The sequence below is a fragment of the Lithobates pipiens genome, unplaced genomic scaffold, assembly GCF_037356315.1.
Source record: "Lithobates pipiens isolate NorthernLeopardFrog02 unplaced genomic scaffold, aLitPip1_a1.2 Scaffold_30, whole genome shotgun sequence".
NCBI lineage: Eukaryota > Metazoa > Chordata > Amphibia > Anura > Ranidae > Lithobates > Lithobates pipiens.
In genome coordinates, this window is record NW_027507791.1 from 75,162,641 (window position 1) to 75,184,147 (window position 21,507).

General features: G+C 45.1%; 1 protein-coding gene across 2 annotated transcripts in view; it reads left to right on the forward strand.

The window, feature by feature from the left end:
- Nucleotides 1–21,507, forward strand: part of KIAA0586 (KIAA0586 ortholog) — a 216,805-nt gene that overhangs the window by 172,886 nt on the left and 22,412 nt on the right. The window contains exon 31 of one of the 2 annotated variants that reach the window (XM_077464465.1): nt 4,340–4,414. The exons of the other annotated variant lie outside the window; for it this stretch is intronic. Coding sequence (XP_077320591.1) covers nt 4,340–4,414 — 75 coding nt within the window. The remainder of the gene's footprint in view (nt 1–4,339; nt 4,415–21,507) is intronic. 2 annotated transcript variants of the gene reach the window in all.

The window sequence follows — 21,507 nt, forward strand, 5'->3', positions numbered from 1 at the left end:
GTTTTAGGTGGAGAAAGGAAAGACTTCCTGAAGAGATCCATTTTCAAGGATCGCCTAAAGAGTATGGAATAGCTGAGCAGATTGGGGTAGCAAGTTCCAGAGGAAGGGAGAGGCTGTGGAGAAGTCCTGAAGGCGAACATGGGAGGAGGTGACGAGAGCTAGAGAGCAGGAAGTCGTGGGAGGAGCGAACAATATGGTTTGGGTGATGCTTTGAGATGAGGTTGTTAGTATTTTTAAATTGTATACAATGGGAAAGCAGAAGCCAGTGGAAGAATTGACAGGTGATGGACAATGATCGCTTAGTAAGGTAGGTGAATCTAGCTGTAACTTTAGCCCATCCAGAAAGGAGCTGCAATAGTCAAGGCAAGAGAAGAGAAGGAATTCGTAGCTTTGTGGTATCGTTGATTAAGAAGGTTTGACTTTTGAAAGTGTTAAAGTGGAAGTAAACCCATCGATTTCAACAGTTAAAAAAAAAAAAAAGGCATGCTGGGAATGCTAACTGCACATTGGCTGTGCTCTCAGCCAAACTATCAACCCATCCAATGGCTGGTGTCATAACGAATCACATGTGCAACTCCATAGCAGTTGAAGATTAAACGGAGGCAAAGATGGCACCTTCCTTGGCTGAAAACGATAGGGGAGTTTACTTCCACTTTAAGGCAGAAAGATTTGGTCAGTAATTGGATGTAGGCCTAAAGGAAAAGTCAGAGTATAGGATTACACCTAGCACCCTCCCATGAGTAGAGGGGCTGATAGTTGTGCTATTGATCTTGGTGGTAAAATCAGGCGACTAAAACAAAACCAAAGAAAAATTCCCTGCTCGGCTTAATGACCAACCTGCAACCAACCAAATTATCCTGTCTAACAGTATGGGTTAAAACTGGTTTAGTTTGCACACATATGCAAATACATACGTAAGCTGCAGAGCCACTTCACGGCACTCCAGTATTATCAGCAGTCCTAACTCTAAATTTTGAGAGCTTCCACAGTGGAAGCGCATTCATTATAATGGATTGGCAGAGGGTAGGTAAGCCTGGAGGGAGCCCACCCCTCCTTAAAGGCACAGGGGCGTACTGTACACCCAGTATATAGCACAATGGGAGCAAAGGTGTCCCATGCATCCCCACACCAATACTCCAACAGCACAAACAAATGGCCACTGCCCACACCTTTAACTGGCCTTTGACATACGTCACCTTTCCATGTGCTCCTTGTTGCAAACAAAACCAAAGAAAATTCCCAGCTCAACTTACGACCAGCCTGCTAACCAACCAAATTATCCTGTCTAATGCCCCTTACACACTATCAGTTTTTCTGCTGAGTTTTTCCATCAGGTTTACCAAAACCATGTAGTTAAAGGGCCTGCCCGATTGCATACAAATTAAAATTCCTAAGGTTTTACCTCATATTATATGGTTTTGGTAAATCTGAAGGAAAAACTCAGCAGAAAAACTGATAGCGTGTATGGGGCTTAACAGTATAGGTTAAAAACAGTTTAGTTTGCACACATTTGCAAATACATTGGTAAGCTGCAGAGCCACTTCACAGCACCACAATATCATCTGCAGTCCTAACTCTAAATCAAGTGAGGCGTTTTTCATTTTTAAAGTGGACCTGAGTTCAAAAAATTAAGATGTGGTATGTCATAGGGAATACCGTACTTATCGGCATATAACACACACTTTTCCCCCTGAAAATAGGGGGCAATCATGGGTGCGTGTTATACGCCGATACCTGCCTGCCTCGAAGTGGAAGGAGGGGGCGAGCACCTCCAGATTACAGAGCAGAGAGCTCCTGTGTACTCGGCGCTCACAGCCCCTCACAGTCCCACCTCCTGGCATGGCTTCTAGCATAGGTGTCACATGTCCCCTGCCATTGGACCGGTGTTTGGCCTATCATAAGGGCTGGGTAAGGAAGCAGGACTGTGAGAGTGACTGAGAGCGCCGAGTACAGAAGAGAAGTGCGGAGAAGATCCCGGCTCTGTGTAATCGGGCACTGGTGAGGCTGCAGATGGGGGCACTGAGTAGGCTGCAGTGATGGGCAATGGCGAGGCTGCAGATGGGCACTGATCAGGCTGCAATGATGAGGCTGCATTGATGGGCACTCGTAAGGCTGCAGATGGGTTCTGATGAGGCTGCATTGATGGGCACTGACCCTTGTTTTGCTTCAAAGTTCCCTGAAACTTCCCTCTTTAAAATTAAGGTGTGTGTTATACTCCTGTGCGTGTTTATATGCAGAAAAATACAGTAATTAAAAGTTTTTTGTGCCTTAGCAGTACTGTGTAAAATTTATTTCATCTCAAATTCCTCCAGAAAATATACAGTGCACTTCCTGGCATGTTGGAGGGTGCCTAGGCACTCCTGTGTCCACATTATTGTAACTGCATATCTGCAGTGTGAGATGTAAGGCTTTGTTGCCTTTGACTGCTAGTCTCATTAGATTGGGAGCAAGATCTAGAAATGTCACTACTGTATTGCTCACTGTTCTCTTTGCTGGAGGTTCTGACTTGAGGAAGCAAAGCTGTATGCCACTTCCACAAAGAGACAGTACAGAACAAGGTCAGTATATGGGAACGATCACCTGCAGAGAGAGACTCTTTATTAGGCACAACTTCAAGAGAGTTCTTCATCTTGAAGGGAGGAGGATAATTTTAGGTGGAATCAAACATCGCTCCCTCTAGTGCAGGGCTCTCAAACCGGCGGGCCCTCCAGCTGTTGTGAAACTACAAGTCCCTTGATACATTGCAAGGCTGACAGTTATGCCGCGTACACACGATCAGACTATCCGGCGGACTTGGTCCAGCGGACCAGAGTCTGCCGGACAATCTGCCTGTGTGTGGGCTCTGGCTGACTTTTTCTTTCCAAAAGTCCGGCGGAATGGAAAGAAGTTTTGACTCAAAATTGTCCGCCGGACTGCCGCCCCTTGTCCCTATATAAGGCGCCGCACAACGCGTCCCTGTCATTGCGGCCAGAGAGAGTGTTGATTCAACATCTCAAGGAAGAAGAAGAGGAGAAGAGAAGGCGACAGAAGACCGGGCCACCGCTAGTAAAAGAGCTGGAAGAAGAAAGCGGAGGCCCGGCAAGAAGAACCGAAAAGGGGGACAAGACCCCCGAAGTCGGAAGAAGAGGCGGCGGCGGCGGCGACAGAAGACCGGGCCACCGCTAGTAAAAGAGTTATAAGAAGATTGTGGAGGCCTGGCAAGAAGAACCGATGAGGGGGACAAGACCTCCGAAGTCGGAAGAAGACCCCCGGGCGGCGGCGACGAAGAAGAAGAAAGCCGGGCTCCTCCGCTAGTAAAAGAGCTATCAGAAGATAGCAGAGGAGTCCGGCGAGAAGACCCCCCAGGACGGAAGACCACCGGTGCTGTGCAATACATTTTTTTAATGTGTTGTGTTTTTTTTTCTTTACACTTTTTTTACCAGGTGAATGGGTACCCCAATACTCATTCACATAGGGTGGGGGCCGGGATCTGGATTCCGATAAGCCCCCTGCCTGTAGACCCTGACAACCAACGGCCAGGGTTGTCGGGAAGAGGCCCTTGTCCTCATCAACATGGGGACAAGGTGCTTTGGGGTGGAGTGGCTGCAGGGCCCCCCCTTCCCCAAAGCACCCCCCCATGGTGAGGACACGCGGCCCGGTGCGGCTCAGGAGAGGGGGGCACTTGATCGTCCCCACCCCCTTTCCTGACTGGCCAGGCTGTGTGCTCGAATAAGGGACTGATATGGACTTTGGAGGGGGCCCCATGCTGTTTTTTCGGCATAGGGCTTCCCCTTTAATACCAGGTGAAGGGGCCAGGACCATTGACCTCCTGCGCTAGTCCCGTCTACCTGGAGCTGCGTTCAAAATGAACTGACTTTTCTCCGTGTGGGCAAGTCCGTTCATTTCAAAAGTCCGGCTGTCCTACTCCGCCGGCAAAGTCCGGTCGTGTGTGGGCAGGTCCGCTCGTTCGGAAAGTCCGGCGGACCTCCTCTGCAAAGTCCGGCGGTTAGAAGTGCAGTCACTATAGATCCGAGGGGGATATGCAAGGAAAATTCACATGATTGGATGATAAAATCAGCAGCTTCCACTCATTTCAGATCTACCCCCTTAGAGCGACTGCACTTGCAAGTGCATTTTCAGTGCAAAGTGCATTTGCCTTTCGTAAATAACCCCCATTGTGTACATGATCCTGAAAAACAACAAAGTGCAAGCGTGTCCATGAATATATCAACCTGCTGCTGCCATCAGAGATCCTGGACTTATTATTAAACGGCTATATGAACATGTGTATATGAACAATTATTGATTTTCATATGATCTATCAGTTGTTACAAAAATATTTTCTTTGTATTTTTAACAGTCATACAAGGAACACATGAGGATGCAGACAGAACTCTTGTTGAGCCCAGTGTTTACCTCTCTTCCAAATTTTCAGGTATTTCTTTATAGCACTTACTTGTACTTACAGGTTTACCTCTACTCTCCATTCCTGTTTTTTTGCAATACTAATAAAAAATAGTAGCTGATATTTTCCCTGTTACTGACTTTCTATGACTGTGTTCCTGCATGGAAGTGGTCATCTTGGTAGTTTCAGGGCTTTACAACCTTGCATTAGAGCCTCCAGCAAGAACAGTGATCAGCACAGCAGTGATATAACATCATATCGAACGCCTAATCCTCTGAGACTAGCAGTTAGAGGCAGCAGTGCCTTGGATCTCACACTGCGGATAACTGGTATGATGATAAAGCCACAGAATGCCTAGGTATATTCACATACCAGGAAGATCACTGCTATATTTTAGGTGGAATTTCCCCAAAAAAGTAAACGTTTCCAGGGTACAGCTTTGGCACAGTGTTTTGAGACATTTTTAGACATCTTCTCCTTTTGAGTTCATGTTCACTTTAAATGCAAATTAAAGTGTAGTTAAACCCTTTTTATTGATTTGGATTTCATGGTATGGGGTTAAACCCCTGTCTGTTTTTTATTGCTGTCTGTCTCCCCATTAGGGAGTTGCCATTGAAAGTCCAATAGAGGGGAAATCTTCCAGTGGGGGCACTTTTTGCGATGACAACTGTTTTTAAGGCGGCACACGGGCTTCAAAACACTTACGTCCAGATCTAATTATCAGAGCCTTTGTATTGTAATGTAAGTCCTCCCATTTTGTGAGGCGCTGCACTAACTGTTGGCACAGATCCTGTATACCAGGGGTATGCTACGTACAGAGTGCAGAGTTGAGGAGTAAGCTATGTACAGAGTTCAGGGTTTAGGGGTGTGCTTTATACAGTGTGCAACATCTCCTTTCCACCCATCGTCGTCCTGAGCTCTGACCTCTGCACAAATCTCCCTCATACCTCCACAGCCCTCACCCCCCCCCCCCCAAACTTCCTTGCATATCTCTTTCCTATCTAGCCCAGTTGTAGACCCTCCCTGTGCAGACGGGAACCTCCCTGTGCAGACGGGAACCTCCCTGTGCAGACGGGAACCTCCCTGTGCAGACGGGAACCTCCCTGTGCAGACGGCTACCTTCCCTGTGCAGACGGCTACCTTCCCTGTGCAGACGGCTACCTTCCCTGTGCAGACGGCTACCTTCCCTGTGCAGACGGCTACCTTCCCTGTGCAGACGGCTACCTTCCCTGTGCAGACGGCTACCTTCCCTGTGCAGACGGCTACCTTCCCTGTGCAGACGGCTACCTTCCCTGTGCAGACGGCTACCTTCCCTGTGCAGACGGCTACCTTCCCTGTGCAGACGGCTACCTTCCCTGTGCAGACGGCTACCTTCCCTGTGCAGACGGCTACCTTCCCTGTGCAGACGGCTACCTTCCCTGTGCAGGCGGCTACCTTCCCTGTGCAGGCGGCTACCTTCCCTGTGCAGGCGGCTACCTTCCCTGTGCAGGCGGCTACCTTCCCTGTGCAGGCGGCTACCTTCCCTGTGCAGGCGGCTACCTTCCCTGTGCAGGCGGCTACCTTCCCTGTGCAGGCGGCTCTGCCTTGCCTGATCGTTCTGTCTAATTCAGGAGCTCTGTCCCCTCCATGAGTGCCTATGAGGATCTGTTAGAATACATCCGGAAGCCGCCGAGATCAAATCTGCCACTGGAAACACAGAAAGCTTCTGTGCTTACACTGACAGTGGGAAGCAGGGGGTAAGAGCCGACTTTGTCGCCGGCTGAAAACTGCAAGGGCTACATGATATGGCCCGGTGGCTCGAATGCAGCCCACTGGCCTTGTGTTTGCCATTTGTGCTCTGTAATAATAATTTGGAGCTCATTTCTAAAAACATGAAACATGACTTTGCTATAGCTAAAGTCACACCTGGACATTAAGCTGCGTCTAGGTGTATTCAGTCTAGCTGCATTTACACAAATAAGAATAATGTGTAATGTTTCTGTAGCTAAATGCTCATACAGTGGATATAAAAACTCTACACACCCCTGTTAATATGTCAGGTTTCTGTGATGTAAAAAAAAGAGACAATGATAAATCCCTTCAGAACTTTTTCCACCTTTTAGTGTGACCTGTAAACTGTACAACTCCGTTGAACAACAAACTGAAATCTTTTAGGTGGAGGAAAGTAAAAAAAAATTTGGTTGCATAAGTGTGCACACCTTAACCACTTGCCGCCCAGCGCACGACAATGTATGTCGGCACAATGGCACGGCTGCGCAAATGGGCATACCTGTATGTCCCCTTCAAGACACGGCATTGTGGGCGAGTGTGCCGCCTATTCCACGAGCGTGCCCACGAACTGGATGTCCTCCAGGGGCCCGCAATCGTGGCACGGAGCAGCAGAACGGAAGGGGTGTAAACAAGGCATTTCTCTGTTCTGCCTAGCAACATGACAGGGATCACTGCTCCCTATCATTTTGTAGTGAGCCCCCCCCCCCCAGTTAGAATCACTCCCTAGGACACACGTAACCCCTTGATCGCCCCCTAGTGTTTAACCCTTTCCCTGCCAGTGTCATTTACACAGTAATCAGTGCATTTTTATAGCACTGATCGCTGTATTAATGTCACTGGTCCCAAAATGGTGTCAAAAGTGTCCGATGTGTCCGCTGCAATGTTGCAGTCATGATAAAAATCGCAGATCGCAGCCATTACTAATAAAAAAAAATTATAATAAAAATGACATAAATCTATCCCTTATTTTGTAGACGCTATAACTTTTGCGCAAACCAATCAATATAAGCTTATTGCGTTCTTCTACATATTTTTGGTAAAAAAAAAAAAAAAATACATATCGACCTAAAATTAGATAGAAATTAGGTTTTTTAATATGTTTTTGGGGGATTTTTACTATAGCAAAAAGTAAAAAATATTGCTTTTTATTTTTAAATTGTCGCTCTTTTTTTGTTTATAGCGCAAAAATACAAAAAGCGCAAAGGTGATCAAATACCACCAAAAGAAAGCTCTATTTGTGGGGAAAAAAAGGATGTCAAATTTGTTTGGGTGCAATGCTGCACAATTGTCAGTTAAAGCGACACAGTGCTGTACCACAAAAAGTGCTCTGGTCAGGAAGGGGGTAAATTCTTCCGGGGATGAAGTGGTTAAACAAATACTTTGTTGAAGCACCTTTTTCGAAATTAAAAAGACCCAAGTCTTTTGGGTAAGAGTCTATCAGCATGGCACATCTTGACTTGGCAATATTTGCCTACTCTTCTTTGCAAAAACACTCCAAATCTGTCAGATTGCGAGGGCATCTCCTGTGCACAGCCCTCTTCCGATCACCCCACAGATTTTCAATCAGATTTGGGTCTGGGCTCTGGTCGGCCCTTTCAGAAACTTGAATCTTTTTCTGGTAAAGCCATTTCTTTGTTGATTTAGATGAATGCTTTGGGTCATGGTCATGTTGAAAGATGAACTTCTTAATATTTTCCAGCGACTGTAGTTTTAAAAAGGCGCAGAAACCTTTTTCCTGCAGGTACAGCAGCCCAATCAAGTGAAGGGGCAGCTGTACCCATACAAATGCGGGCCGCGCCGAATGCAGAGGTGTGAACCAAGCCCAAATGCAAACATTTCTAAAAAGAAAAAAAAAAAAAAACTCAGGCAAGGGTTGCTATAACAAAACAACAACATTAAAACACAATAGATTGCCTTTCAGCTGATCACAAGCATTGGAATAAACAATTTTGCCTCAATATTAAACATCCCTTTGTGGAACTTGTGTGGTTTTTCTTGGAAAAAAAAAATACCACCCCCCCCCCCCCCCAAAGAGGTGTGGCATGATGGAGATTAGAGTTTTACAAGAGTGTGTTGAGTGATGTGCTATTATTATGATTGTTCTACAAGAGTCCTCAATAAGGGGTAATTCTCCTAGATTGTTGGGGCCAAAGAGATTCCTGTTTTTTTTTTTTATTAAAAGCTTTTTATTTCTTTACTGAGATCTGGTTTTATAGTGGTTGTCATTTAGAAGCAATTTCCTTTCAGCATCCTGTATTTGAGATGTGAATCTACTAGGCCTCGGGCAACATTGCTATTACGGTGTAATTACCCGCTCTGCAGCTTTGCACATCACATTGTCAGAGCAGAATACCTACTGCTGGTGTTGTCTCTGTCTTTTACATGTTAATCAGGATGCTGCCGACAAGTATTTAAAGAGGAGGTGTAACTGTATGCAACAAGCACCCGGTAGAAGTAGAACACTCAGCTAGAGACTTGCATGTACCCAATCGGTACACTTTCTTATTGGGTTCAGTAACAAAGAGTTACAGGTGGTGAAGCAGTGTGGGTTCTTTGTCCATAGGAAGATTAGGATATCTGTATTATTATTATTATTATTATTATTAGTGAATTCCCCTTCTTTTGACATATCTTAAAGAGGAAGTAAACCCTGATGAGTTTACTTCCTCTTTCATTCCGTGCAAAGGCAAAGCATAATGGACTACTATGCATCGCATAGTAGTCCATTATGTGTCACTTACCTGACACAGGAGCCAGTGAAGTCAGCGCTGTCCCCTGTAGTCCGGCGCATCCATCTTCTCGGTGGGGTCTCGCAGCTCCGCCGCTGTCATTCGACGAAGCCGCGATGACGTCACTCCTGCGCATGCGCACGGGAGCCGACACATCTTCGTCATTGACGATACTGCGCTCAGTGTGCCTGCGCATGCGCCGTAGACGGCGGTGGCTGTCTTGGGGCAAATATCTCCTAAACCTTATAGGTTTAGGAGATATTTCTTGGACCTACAGGTAAGCCTTAATCTAGGCTTACCTGTAGGTCAAAGTGGTTTGTAAGGGTTTACAACCACTTTAACCACTTCCAGTCCAAGTCAATTTTGACATTCCACTCCTACTTCTAAAAAGAATATTTTCTTTACCGGAAAACTACTTAGAAACTACAAAAGTTTATATATATATATATATATATATATATATATATATATATATATATATATATAGAGAGAGAGAGAGAGATATTATATATAATAGATAATATTATATATATATATATATAATATTATCTATCTATCTAACTTACACACACACACACTATCTCACAAAATTGAGTACGTCCCTCACATTTTTGTAAATATTTTATTGTATCTTTTCATGTGATAGCACTGAAGAAATGACACTTGGCTACAATGTAAAGTAGTGAGTGTACAGCTTGTATATAACGGTGTAAATTTGCTGTCCCCTCAAAATAACTCAACACACAGCCCTTAATGTCTAAATCGCTGGCAACAAAATGTCCAAATTGGGACCAAAGTGTCAATATTTTGTGTGGCCACCAATTATTTTCCAGCACTGCCTTTAACCCTCTTGGGCATGAAGTTCACTAGAGCTTTACAGGTTGCCATTGAAGTCCTTTTCCACTCCTCCATGATGACATCACAGAGCTGGTGGATGTTAGAGACCTTGCGCTCCTCCACCTTCTGTTTGAGGATGCCCCACAGATGCTCAATAGGGTTTAAGTCTGGAGACATGCTTGGCCAGTCCATCACCTTTACCCTCAGCTTCTTTAGCAAGGCAGTGGTCGTCTTGGAGGTGTGTTTGGGGTTGTTATGTTGGAATACTGCCCTGCGGCCCAGTCTCCAAAGGTGGGGATCATGCTCTGCTTCAGTATGTCACAGAACATTTTGGCATTCATTGTTCCCTCAATGAACTGTAGCTCCCCAGTGTCGGTGTTCTGCCGAGAAAGGCCCCCCATCGGATAGTGTCCGCCCTGTACTATGCAGACGCAGTGCTTGCACAGTATGGAGGACAAAGGAGACTTTGAAAGTCTCCGAACATGAATAGCTGTTCATCAGCTGTACACAGCGTCCGCGCATGTAAGACTACATTGTGCCACGCACTACCCGTGCTTGTGCAACTCTGCAAGGGGCGGGTGTAGGGGTGGATGCATACAGTAGAGGCCGTATTTTACAATGATGGGCAGAGCTGATAAGTTGGGGCTGGTTTTCGGGGTGGTTTTATGAATAAATGACACGTCAAAACCAACCCTTCAGTTGCATAGTTACATAGTTAGTCAAGTTGAAAAAAGACACAAGTCCATCCAGTTCAACCTTAAAAACAAATAAATAAAATAAAAAATAATCGTACAATCCAAATACCCAATTTTATGCCCACAATTGATCCAGAGGAAGGCGAAAAAAAAACCCAGTTGTGTAAACGCGCCCTGCAAAGATCCGTCCCTTTGAGAAATCCACCCCCATCGTATGAGCTCTTTCCATCATGTAGCCTTTTCTGTATGCATCCACCCCTTGCAGAGTTTCACGAGTATAGGGAGTGTGTGGCACAATGCAGTCTTAATTGCGCAGGCGCCGTGAACAGCTGTTCATGTTTGGAGACTTTCAGCCTCTCATTTGTCCTCTGTACTGTGAAAGATCTGCGCCTGTACAGGGCGGACACTATGCAACGGGGGGACCTTTCTTGACAGGACACTGGCAGCACTCATGTAGCCCCAGACCATGACGCTCCCACTACCATGCTTGACGCAAGACACACTTGTCTTTGTACTCCTCTCCTGGTTGAGGCCACACATGCTTGACACCATCTGAACTAAATAGGTGTATCTTGGTCTCATCAGACTACCAGAAATGGTTCCAGTAATCCATGTCCTTAGTCTGCTTGTTTTCAGCAAACTGTTTGCGGGCTTTCTTGTGCATCATCTTTAGAAGAGGCTTCCTTCTGGATGAACAGCCAAGCAGACAAATTTGATGCAGTGTGCGGTGTATGGTCTGAGCACTGACAGGCTGACCCCCACCCCTTCAACCTCTGCAGCAATGTTAGCAGCACTCATACATCTATTTCCCAAAAACAACCTCGGGATATGATGCTGAGCACATGCACTCAACTTCTTTGGTCAACCATGGCGAGGCCTGTACTGAGTGGAACCTGTCCTTTTAAACCGCTGTTTGGTCTTTTCCACCGTGCTGCAGCTCGGTTTCTGGGTCTTGGCAAACTTCTCATAGCTTAAGCCATCTTTTATGTAGAGCAACAATTCTTTTTTTTTGATTTTTTTTATTTTTTAGATCCTCAGTGAGTTCTTGGCCATGAGGTGCCACGTTGAACTTCCAGTGACCAGTATGAGAGAGTGAGAGTGATAACACCAAATTTAACAAAACTGCTCTCCATTCACACCTGAGACCTTGTAATACTGAGTCACATGACACGGGGAGGGAAAATGGCTAATTGGGCACAATTTGGACATTTTCACTTAGGGGTGTACTCCACTTTTGTTGGCAGTGGTTTAGACAGTAATGGCTGTGTGTTGAGTTATTTTGAGGGGACAGAAAATGTACACTGTTATACAAGCTGTACACTCACTACTTTACATTGTAGCAAAGTGTCATTTCTTCAATCTTGTCACATGAAAAGATATAATTAAAAAAATGATAAAAATGCGAGGAGTGTACTCACTTTTGTGAGATACTGTGTGTGTGTGTGTATGTATGTATATGTATATATATATGTGTGTATATATGTATATATGTATATATATATATATATATATATATATATATATATATATATATATATATATATATATATATATATATATATAAATTATAAAAAATAAAAATGTATATGTATATAGGGTGGCCTGGTTCTTTGGCCAAACAGGAAGCAGGTCTCATGTCCTGTCTCCTGATAGGCGGGGAGGTTAGTGTGAAAATAATTCGCTATGGTCACACAATTGGGTGGGATCAGGGTGCACTTTATGCACCCCAAGCCCACCCTATTTTGAAGCCTATTAGAGCATCTGGCTCTAATCAGGTGCTTCAAAATATACCACCCCCTCCCACCCCCACCATAGGAATCCATGCATCTGGCGTCCTGAAAGGGGCCGGGCTCATGGATGGGGTGGCGGTGCCCGTGCGCCCACAGTGTATGGACTGCCACTGCTTTACTGCATATGAAAACTAATTTTACTGTTATGGGTTTAGTAACACTTTAAGAACTGAAGCCTTGTAATAATTGTCCTTTTTATATAAATATAGTTTCAAGATGTTATTCTTGTAGAGTGTGAAAATTCTGTGTTTGCTTTCCATTACTGGAGCATTTACACCACTGGCATGCCTCATTATTCTGCCTGGTTTAAGGTGTAATTTACCCTAACACCTGTGTTCTTCATTACATTTCCTGTCTCATTTCAGCTTTCTGTTATTCTGCCAACAATAACTGTTCTCAGTTACCTTCCATCTCTCTGGATGGTGATAAACTAGAATACCTTGGCCAGATTGTGCTGAAAGTGTAAAATACACAGTGGGCTCAGGTGCTGCATGGCACTTACAGTAGTTGAGATCTGTTATACAACAAAGTCCACCTTTATAAAAAAAAAAAAAAAAATATTTTAATCTCATATTTAATTACTGCTGTCATAGTCCACAATTTTAACTGTTCACATCTACCTGTGGCCTTCAAAGAACTTAGTTTGGTAAATGGCGTTTGTCCGCTTTTGTTTCCACGTCACACTGCAGAGCTGCGCATTTTATTGTGGCGCACAGGACAGGTTTGCATATCACTGCAGCACAGGGGCGGATCCAGAGTCTAGTCTCGGGAGGGGCACTTCTATAAAATATGTTTTTTTGGGGGCAATTTATATGGGAAATGGCTGGTATTGGCACTTCAGTCATTACGGCACCATGGCTGTTATGGTGTCAGGATGATTGAAGCGCATTATTTCTATTAATACATTGTAATATAAAATTAAATGGTTCAACTCACCATAATGCAGAATCAATGGGAGCCCTGAGGGTGTCTTTCGCCATGTCGCCTGCCACCAAATGCGGATTGTCATTTGCCACGTCACTTGTCACCAAATGCGGATTGTTACTTGCCACGTCACCTGCCACACATTGCGGATTGCCACGTCACTTGTCACCAAATGCGGATTGTCACTTGCCACGTCGCCTGCCATACATTGCGGATTGCCACTTGCCACGTAGCCTGCCACACATTGCGGATTGTCACTTGCCACCTCGCCTCCCACACATTGTGGATTGCCACCTGCCACCAGATGCGGATTGCCACATAGCCTGCCACACATTGCGGATTGTCAATTGCCACGTCGCCTCCCACACATTGCGGATTGCCACTTGCCACTTGCCACGTCACCTGCCACCAGATGCGGATTGCCACATAGCCTGCCACACATTGCGGATTGTCAATTGCCACGTCGCCTCCCACACATTGCGGATTGCCACTTGCCACGTCACCTGCCACCAGATGCCGATTGCCACATAGCCTGCCACACATTGCGGATTGTCACTTGCCACGTCACCTGCCACACATTGCGGATTGTCACTTGCCACGTAGCCTGCCACACATTGCGGATTGTCACCTACTGTGTCACTTTTCTGCTAAGGTGTTCTTTTGTTGAGTCCCAGAGTGAAGATAGGCAGCAGAGAGATGATGTAACACAGCTTCCCGCACAGTGGGGCGGAACTGGAGGGATGCAGGGCAGTGAGAGATGTCATCTCCCTGCTCCCCTGCCCGCTGGCTTCCTGATTGGCCAGCTACCCCCCTCTCACCCATCCACTCAGCGCAGTCACCCACGGAACCGGACGAGCTGGCACCCGCGGAACCGGCCGCGCTGTCATCCGCTGGCCATATTTTCGGAGGGGGCAGTTGCCCCCCCGGATCCGCCACTGCTGCAGCAGTGAAATGAATGAAGCATCACTTTGTATGCTTCAAATAAAACAGAGTTTAAAAAAAAAAAAAAAACGGGAACTGCGTAATGTGCTGAAACGCGCATCACAGAACCCCTACCACCGGCTCCCTGCAACTGGAACAGACAGCTGCTTAAAAACAAGTACCAAGTCATGTTTTGCTTGGGGATCAAATACTTATTTTACTCGGGGATCAAATACTTATTTTACTCACTGAACTTAAACGTAATTTATAGCATTTGTTTTATGTGTTTATTCTGTATTTTTGGTTGATATTCTGTCTCTATCATTTAAAATACACCCATGATAAAAAAAAATGATAGACCCTTCATTTCTTTGTAAGTGGGCAAACTTACAAAATGTGCAGGGGATCAAATAATTATTTCCCTCACTGTGTACTAACAACAAATCGCTACTAACCATGGTATGGGGGGGGGGGGGGGGGGGGGTTCAGGTGCCATTGCTTACATTGGTGCCATGGATGGCTCTGTCTAAATATGTTGATATTACCTTGGCTATGAAGTAATAGGTGGCCTGAGTCAATAAATGGTCTATTTGCACAACTAGTTGTCAAAATCTATTATTTACCTTTGTTAAGATACTTATGCATCCTTTTACCACCATTTAAAGACATGCACTCAATTTCAGATGCGAAAGGAGTGAGCTCTCGGACTGTAGGCTGTATTCGTTTTCTTTTCTTTTTCTTTTTTTTTTTTTGTTCACTTGGTGAAAATAAAGAGAAAAGAAGACGGACAATCAAATTCAGATGTAAATGGAATTAACTTTCTGACTACTGTTGGTAGTATTAGTTTTCTTTTTTGTTGTGATTTTCTGTTAAAGTAGTAGTAAACTCAGTTTTACCACTTTTACCTACAGGTAAGCCTACAATAAGGATTACCTAGGGGTACTGTGAATATCTCCAAAACTTTCACAGTTTATGAGATATTCAGAGTGCATGCAGCCGGTGACGTCGCCAACGCATGCGCTCTAAAGGTCTGGCATACCGTGCCGGACCTTCAGAGCCCAAGCCATAAAGCACAGGAGTCATGTTATTGCGCCCCCGAGGGCCGCAAACCCGGAAGGAAGATCGGGTGAAGATGGAAGCCCTCTCATTGTTTTACAGCAAGGCGCAGGAGGGCTTTGTTTTAAGCTAAGTCTCACATAATATGTGATGCATACTAGCACATTACAACATTGCCTTGCAGGGGAATTTATTTAATTTTTTTTACCTTTTAACTGCAGTTTACTACCCCTTTAATCATATAGTACATGATACAGGCTTGGTATTCATAGACCCTGGGTTATAGGCAGGTACCTTTAGGTGACTGCACGCTGGCAAACGTTTTGAGGATACGGCCTCCTTTTATTTTCACCTGGTAATCCTGCCAGTAACGCACTTCCTGGCCGAGGAAGCCAAAGTTCAATCACTGTACTGTATGTATCTAAGCCACATTGTCACTCCTGGGACAGGATGCATTTTAGGACTATAGAACACCTCCCTCTCCTCTTTTTCATAGGATAGGGGGAGGTGACCTGTAGTCCAGTGAGTACTGGTAACTATGATGACATAATGGTCAGCAGAGAACACAGGAAGTTATCATCCTGCTAGATTTCTTGGCAGGATTGACCGGTATAGCAAAACACTTTCTATGGTATATTTAATAGACCAAAAGGAAGCAAATTCCAGAAGTTCATTGTTAGTTTACTTGCGGTGGCTGTTTTTTGCCTCCCTTATGTATCGATTTGGAAGCGCCAGGTAGCGAATTAAAAGCGGTTGCTAGCTATTTACATTAAGCACCTTGTTATTTTAAAATCGCATTATTGCAATTCTAAAGCAAAGACTGAGATTACCTGTGGGTTTGTGAGTAACATATGTTATCTGTTGGGTGTGTTAATAGGAGCTCTTACCTACAGGGTGGTAATGTAAGCTGTAAGGAAATCTTTCCTGATCCATTTAACCCCATAACAAAATAGAAGCAAAAACTGCCACTGCACAGGCAATGTATTTTCTTTTGTACAGAAACAAAGCTGTTATGCATACAATAGCTACTATGATGGGGGTTGGTGTGGAAGTTTGGATCTCATGTACATGAATGTTCTTGTCCATGTCGCCATTGGACCTAAACTGGTGACAGCCCACTTGCCTATCGGTGCATCAGCCTAGTCTATTCCAGAAAAAATGGCTTGCACCTCTGCCAGTGGGACTTCTACTCCTGGGGTTAGGAAGGGTTCCTTTTGTTCCTCTTATGCCGCGTACACACGAGCGGACTTTTCAACATCCAAAGTCCGACGGACTGATTCCGTCAGACTATTCGATCGTGTGTGGGCTGCAACGGACTTTTGATTCGCAAAAGTCTGACGGACTTTAGAAATGGAACATGCTTCAAATTTTTCCGACGGAACTCCGCCGGACCCGGTCCCTTCGAAAAATTTGCTCGTGTGTATGCTATTCCGATGGACTAAAACCGACGCTAGGGCAGCTATTGGCTACTGGCTATGAACTTCCTTATTCGAGTCCAGTCGTACGTCATCACGTTCGAATCCGTCGGAGTTTGGTGTGATTGTGTGTGGCCAAGTCCGCTCAGTCGAAAAGTCCGTCAGAACTCTGTCGGAACTCCAGCAGAACTCCGGCAGGACTCCTTCGGAAGTCTGTCGGACATAAGTCCTCTCGTGTGTACGGGGCTTTAGCTTGAGAAGTCCTTTCCTAAGACATGGCCCTCCAAACCAGCCTATGCAAGATTGCATTGGATGGCTGATCTTTGGTGAGCAATGGCTAGCCTCCATGTTGGATATCTTTTGAGCAATCATGGTTCCCCCTGAGAAGCACACCTGTGCTGTCTATCTATGCTTCCTATTCTTGCCTGCATTGACCTCAAGATGCTCAGGATATCTGAACAAATCTAGCAATCAATCTGAGTCCCTGTGTTTGTAATCAGCTGGGCATTCTCTTCTATGATAGACCAGAGTGAATGCTGTAGCTCTAGTTCATTACACCGGATAGATTATTTGGGTGTGTTTAATACTTTCACCCCTGCTCCAATTTTATCTACTGTTAAAAAAAAAAAAAGGACTAAAGGAATCCGAATCCTGAAATCCGCTGAGAAAACATAATGGATTAAAAAGAAAATATTTGCAAAGGTTGAAAAGCCAAAGTAGAGGCGTGGAAGGCTGACTCATATGGTTCAGTGTGTTAGATCAATGCAGTGATGTTACTCCTTTAAAATCTAAACTCGAATAATCAATAATTATGCAGTTAAAATACATATACTGTATGCTAATTAACTTATTTGCCAATATTTTTTGATTCTGGTCAGCCAGTGTTGATCAGAGTACCCCTGCCAGACCGCAAAGCCAGATCCCTGACCTCCAGTGTTAACCAGTATGAATGAAGTAAAGTTGATTGGCTCTCCCTCTCCTAGTACTGCTGCACAGAGGATTGCAGGACGCAAATATTATACACATTATAGTACTTTTACAAGATGAACTTTAAAGTGTAAAACTTTATGTATTTTTTTTTTAATTCTTCCATCTAAATGGCCCCTGTCTCTTATCAACCAGAGCATTTATCACAGTAAAACAATAGGAATATTGAACTGCCAGTTTGTCATTGGCTGTGATATATACAGGTCACTGGGCTATCAGGTGTTTTCCCAAATGCCGCATGTGATCCCGAAAATGTCAATTCACTATTGCTTTATGTGATATTTACAACATAAAGCAAAAATGCTCGGTAAATACTGTATAAAACAGGTGTTTCAATCAATTCACAAAAGGAAAAAAAAAATGTATGCGGTAAATAAGTAGTGGTTGTGGCGTGTGATATTTAACCACTACAATACAGGGCACTTTCGCCCCCTTCCTTCCCAGCCCAATTTTCAGCTTTCATCGCTCTAGCGCTTTCAGTGACAATTGCGCGGTCATGCTACACTGTACCCAAATAAAATTTTTATCATTTTGTTCGCACAAATAGAGCTTTATTTTGGTGGTATTTATTCACGACTCCGTTTTTTTTTTTTTTTTTTTTTTTGCGATATAAGCTCGAAAAAAAACAATATTTTCTTTTTTCTATTTTAAAAGAAATCCAATAAAATCAAATTTTGTCATAAATTTAAGCCAAAATGTATTCTGCTACATGTTTTTGGTAAAAAAAATTCTGTTAAGTGTATAATAATTGGTTTGTGTGATCACGGACATATGTACGCAAATGATCATGTACATATGTGTGCAGGTGATCACGTACATATGTGTGCAGATAATCATTGGGACATGTGATTTTAGTGGGACATATGTGGGGGACATGTTTTTATTATTAGGGACATGTGTTTTGTGGGGACTGTGTTTATACTGTGTGGTGTGTTATGTGTTTACACTAGACTGGTAATCAGTAAAAAAAAAAAAAAGCTGTAAAAAACAGCTCATACTCACTGATCATCAGCCGGCTGCAGCGATCTGCTCTCCTCTCCTCAGCGATGACTTCTGTGTGAGGAGAAGAGGGGCCGATTGCCTAGCAACCAGCTGTTTGATTACATCACATGATGGCCGTGATTGGACACAGCCGTCATGTGATCAGGAGGGCCAATCACACAGCCCTTCTGCCGATCTGAGATGCGCCGTGTCCGGGTGACACGAGCACATCGGGATCGCGCCGCTGCGTGGGCACGCGCGATCCCGCACCTTCTGAAGGACGTTCCTGAACGTCCTATCAGAAGTAGACGGCTCCCATCCGGCCGTATATGTGCATTGGCCGGGTGGGAAGTGGTTAAGGACCAGGCAGCCTCCTTCAACCTTAACCAGTTAACACCCGATGAGTCATTAGCTGTCAGCGGGATTCCCCGCTGACAGCTGACTGTAAGAATACTGGCACATTATGACATGAGCCTCCACGGGGATCAGTTTGTTGTGTGTTTTTTTTAAATTTATTTTTTATTAGTTTATCACCGCTTTAAGCAAGCTGCTAGCAGGCTTCAGCGGGCTTTCAATAAGCTTCTAGAAGTGCTGAGGTTAAAGTGGACAACAGCACTCCTCCCATTGGGATCTGTTCATCATTTACAAACTGGAGTTAAATGGTACTTTAAAAGGTTCAACTAAGTTTGCTGAAAGCTCTGCAAATGCTTTGTCAAAGCTTGCTGTTCACACTGCTACTGTACAAGCTCAAACCTTTTTTGCCATTTACTGACCCAGGGAACAGACCGTATACAAGCATTTGTTGGAGTTTACTTTTCATTATGTACAACTACACCAAGCGCATAAAATCCAAACCATGTCTCCCATCACTGAAACATGCTAATGCATTATCAGTCCTGCATTTAATGCAATTATTTACTATTTCATATGTTTTCAAAAGTAATCGCTGAAACTGAAATCAATATTTCATCCAGAGAACGTAACTGCCGACACAGGCTACTGGATGGCCTAACACTCTCCCCCTACACCCCCTTGGCATGTAGAAGATAAGGCAGTCCATGTAGGATTAGATTCGCTTGGTTTGGGAGTATTTTGCCTGAAAAGGCTTTCAGCACCCTGACTTCAAACACTTGGTGCAGAAGGCCTCAAAACCCCTCAAGAATTAGATTTTCGTGATCTAAGAAACCTAGAAGCAGCTGTTGAAACCATGACATCATAGGCTGGCGGCAGCTCTCCATGAGTTACTAGCAAATTCACTTCTAAATGTATTCAATTGTGTTTTTATGTGAGCAGAGCTACGTGTGTGTGTGTGTGTGTGTGTCATTCAGTGACTGACTATCCTTTTCAAGACCTACACTACAAGTCAAAAGTATTTGGATGCCTGCCTTTACACACACATGAACTTTAATGGAATCCCAGTCTTAGTCCGTAGGGTTCAAAATTGAGTTGGCCCACCCCTTGAAACTATAAAAGCTTCAACTCCTCTAGGGAAGACTGTCCACAAGGTTTAGGAGTGTGTCTTTGGGAATGTTTGACCATTCTTCCAGAAGTGCATTTGTGAGGTCAGGCACTGTTGGATGAGAAGGCCTAGCTTGCCGTCACCGCTCTAATTCACCCCAAAGGTGTTCTATCGGGTTGAGATGCAGGCCAGTCAAGTTCCTCCACCCCAAACTCCCTCATATATGTCTTTATGGACCTTGCTTTGTGCACTGGTTTGCAGTCATGTTGGAACAGGAAGGGGCCATCCCCAAATTGTTCCCACAAAGTTGGGAGCATGATATTGTCCAAAATGTCTTGGCATGCTGATGCCTTAATGCCGCGTACACACGATCAAACAATCCGGTGGGACTGTGACATCATAATGGGCAGGGACATCACCCGGCAATGTCCCTATATAAGTCGCCGCACCCCTGTCATTGTGGCCAGAGACGGTGACGAGTCAACAGCTCAAGAAGAGAAAAACAGAAGGCGGCGACGAAGACAGCGGCTATAGAAGACTGGGCCACCGCTTGTAAAAGAGCTAGAAGAAGGCGCGGAGGCCCGGCAAGAAGAACCGAAGAGGGGAACAACACCCCCGAAGTCAGAAGAAGAGGGCGACGAAGAAGAAAGCCGGGCGAGAACACCCCTGAAGATGGAAGAAGACCCCCGGAGCTGTGCAATAAAATATTTTTAACCCTTGTGTGTTGTGTTTTATTTACATTTTTTCCACAGGTGAATGGGTATGGGTACATTGTACCCCATACTCCTCCACATAGGGTGGGGGGGCCGGAATCCAGGGGCCCCCTTATTAAAGGGGGCTCACGGATTCCAATAAGCCCCCCGCCTGCAGACCCCGACAGCTAATGGCCAGGATTGTCGGGAAGAGGCCCTTGTCCTAATCAACATGGGGACAAGGTGCTTTGGGGTGGGGGGGCCACACGGCACGGCCCCCCATGTTGAGGACCTGGTACGGCTCAGGAGGGGGGGGGGGGGCGCTCGCTCGCTCGTCCTCACCACCTTTCCTGACCGGCCGGGTCGCATGCTCGGATAAGGGCCTGATATGGACCTAGGGGGGATCCCCACACCGTTTTTTTGGCGTAGGGTTTCCCCTTTAAGTCCATACCAGGTGACGGGGCCAGCGACACTTCATTCGCTGCTCCCGGCTACCTGGAGCCGCGCTCAAAATGAACAGACTTTCCTCCGTGTGTGTGGGCAAGTCCATTGATTTCAAAAGTATGGCGGATAGTCTATGTCCGCCGGAAAAGTCCCGTGTGTGGGCAGGTCCGCTCGTTCGGACAATCTGGCGGACTTTACGGTGGTTTGTCCACCAGACTAAGTCCGCTGGATAGTCTGATCGTGTGTACGTGGCATAAGAGTTCCCTTCACTGGAACTAAGGGGCCAAGCCCAACCCCTGAAAAATCATCCCACACCATAATCCTCCCTCCACCATATAATTTGGACGACTGCACAAAGCAAGGTCCATAAAGACATGGATGAGCAAGTTTTTGGCTGGAGGAACTTAACTGAAGTCCTGAGCT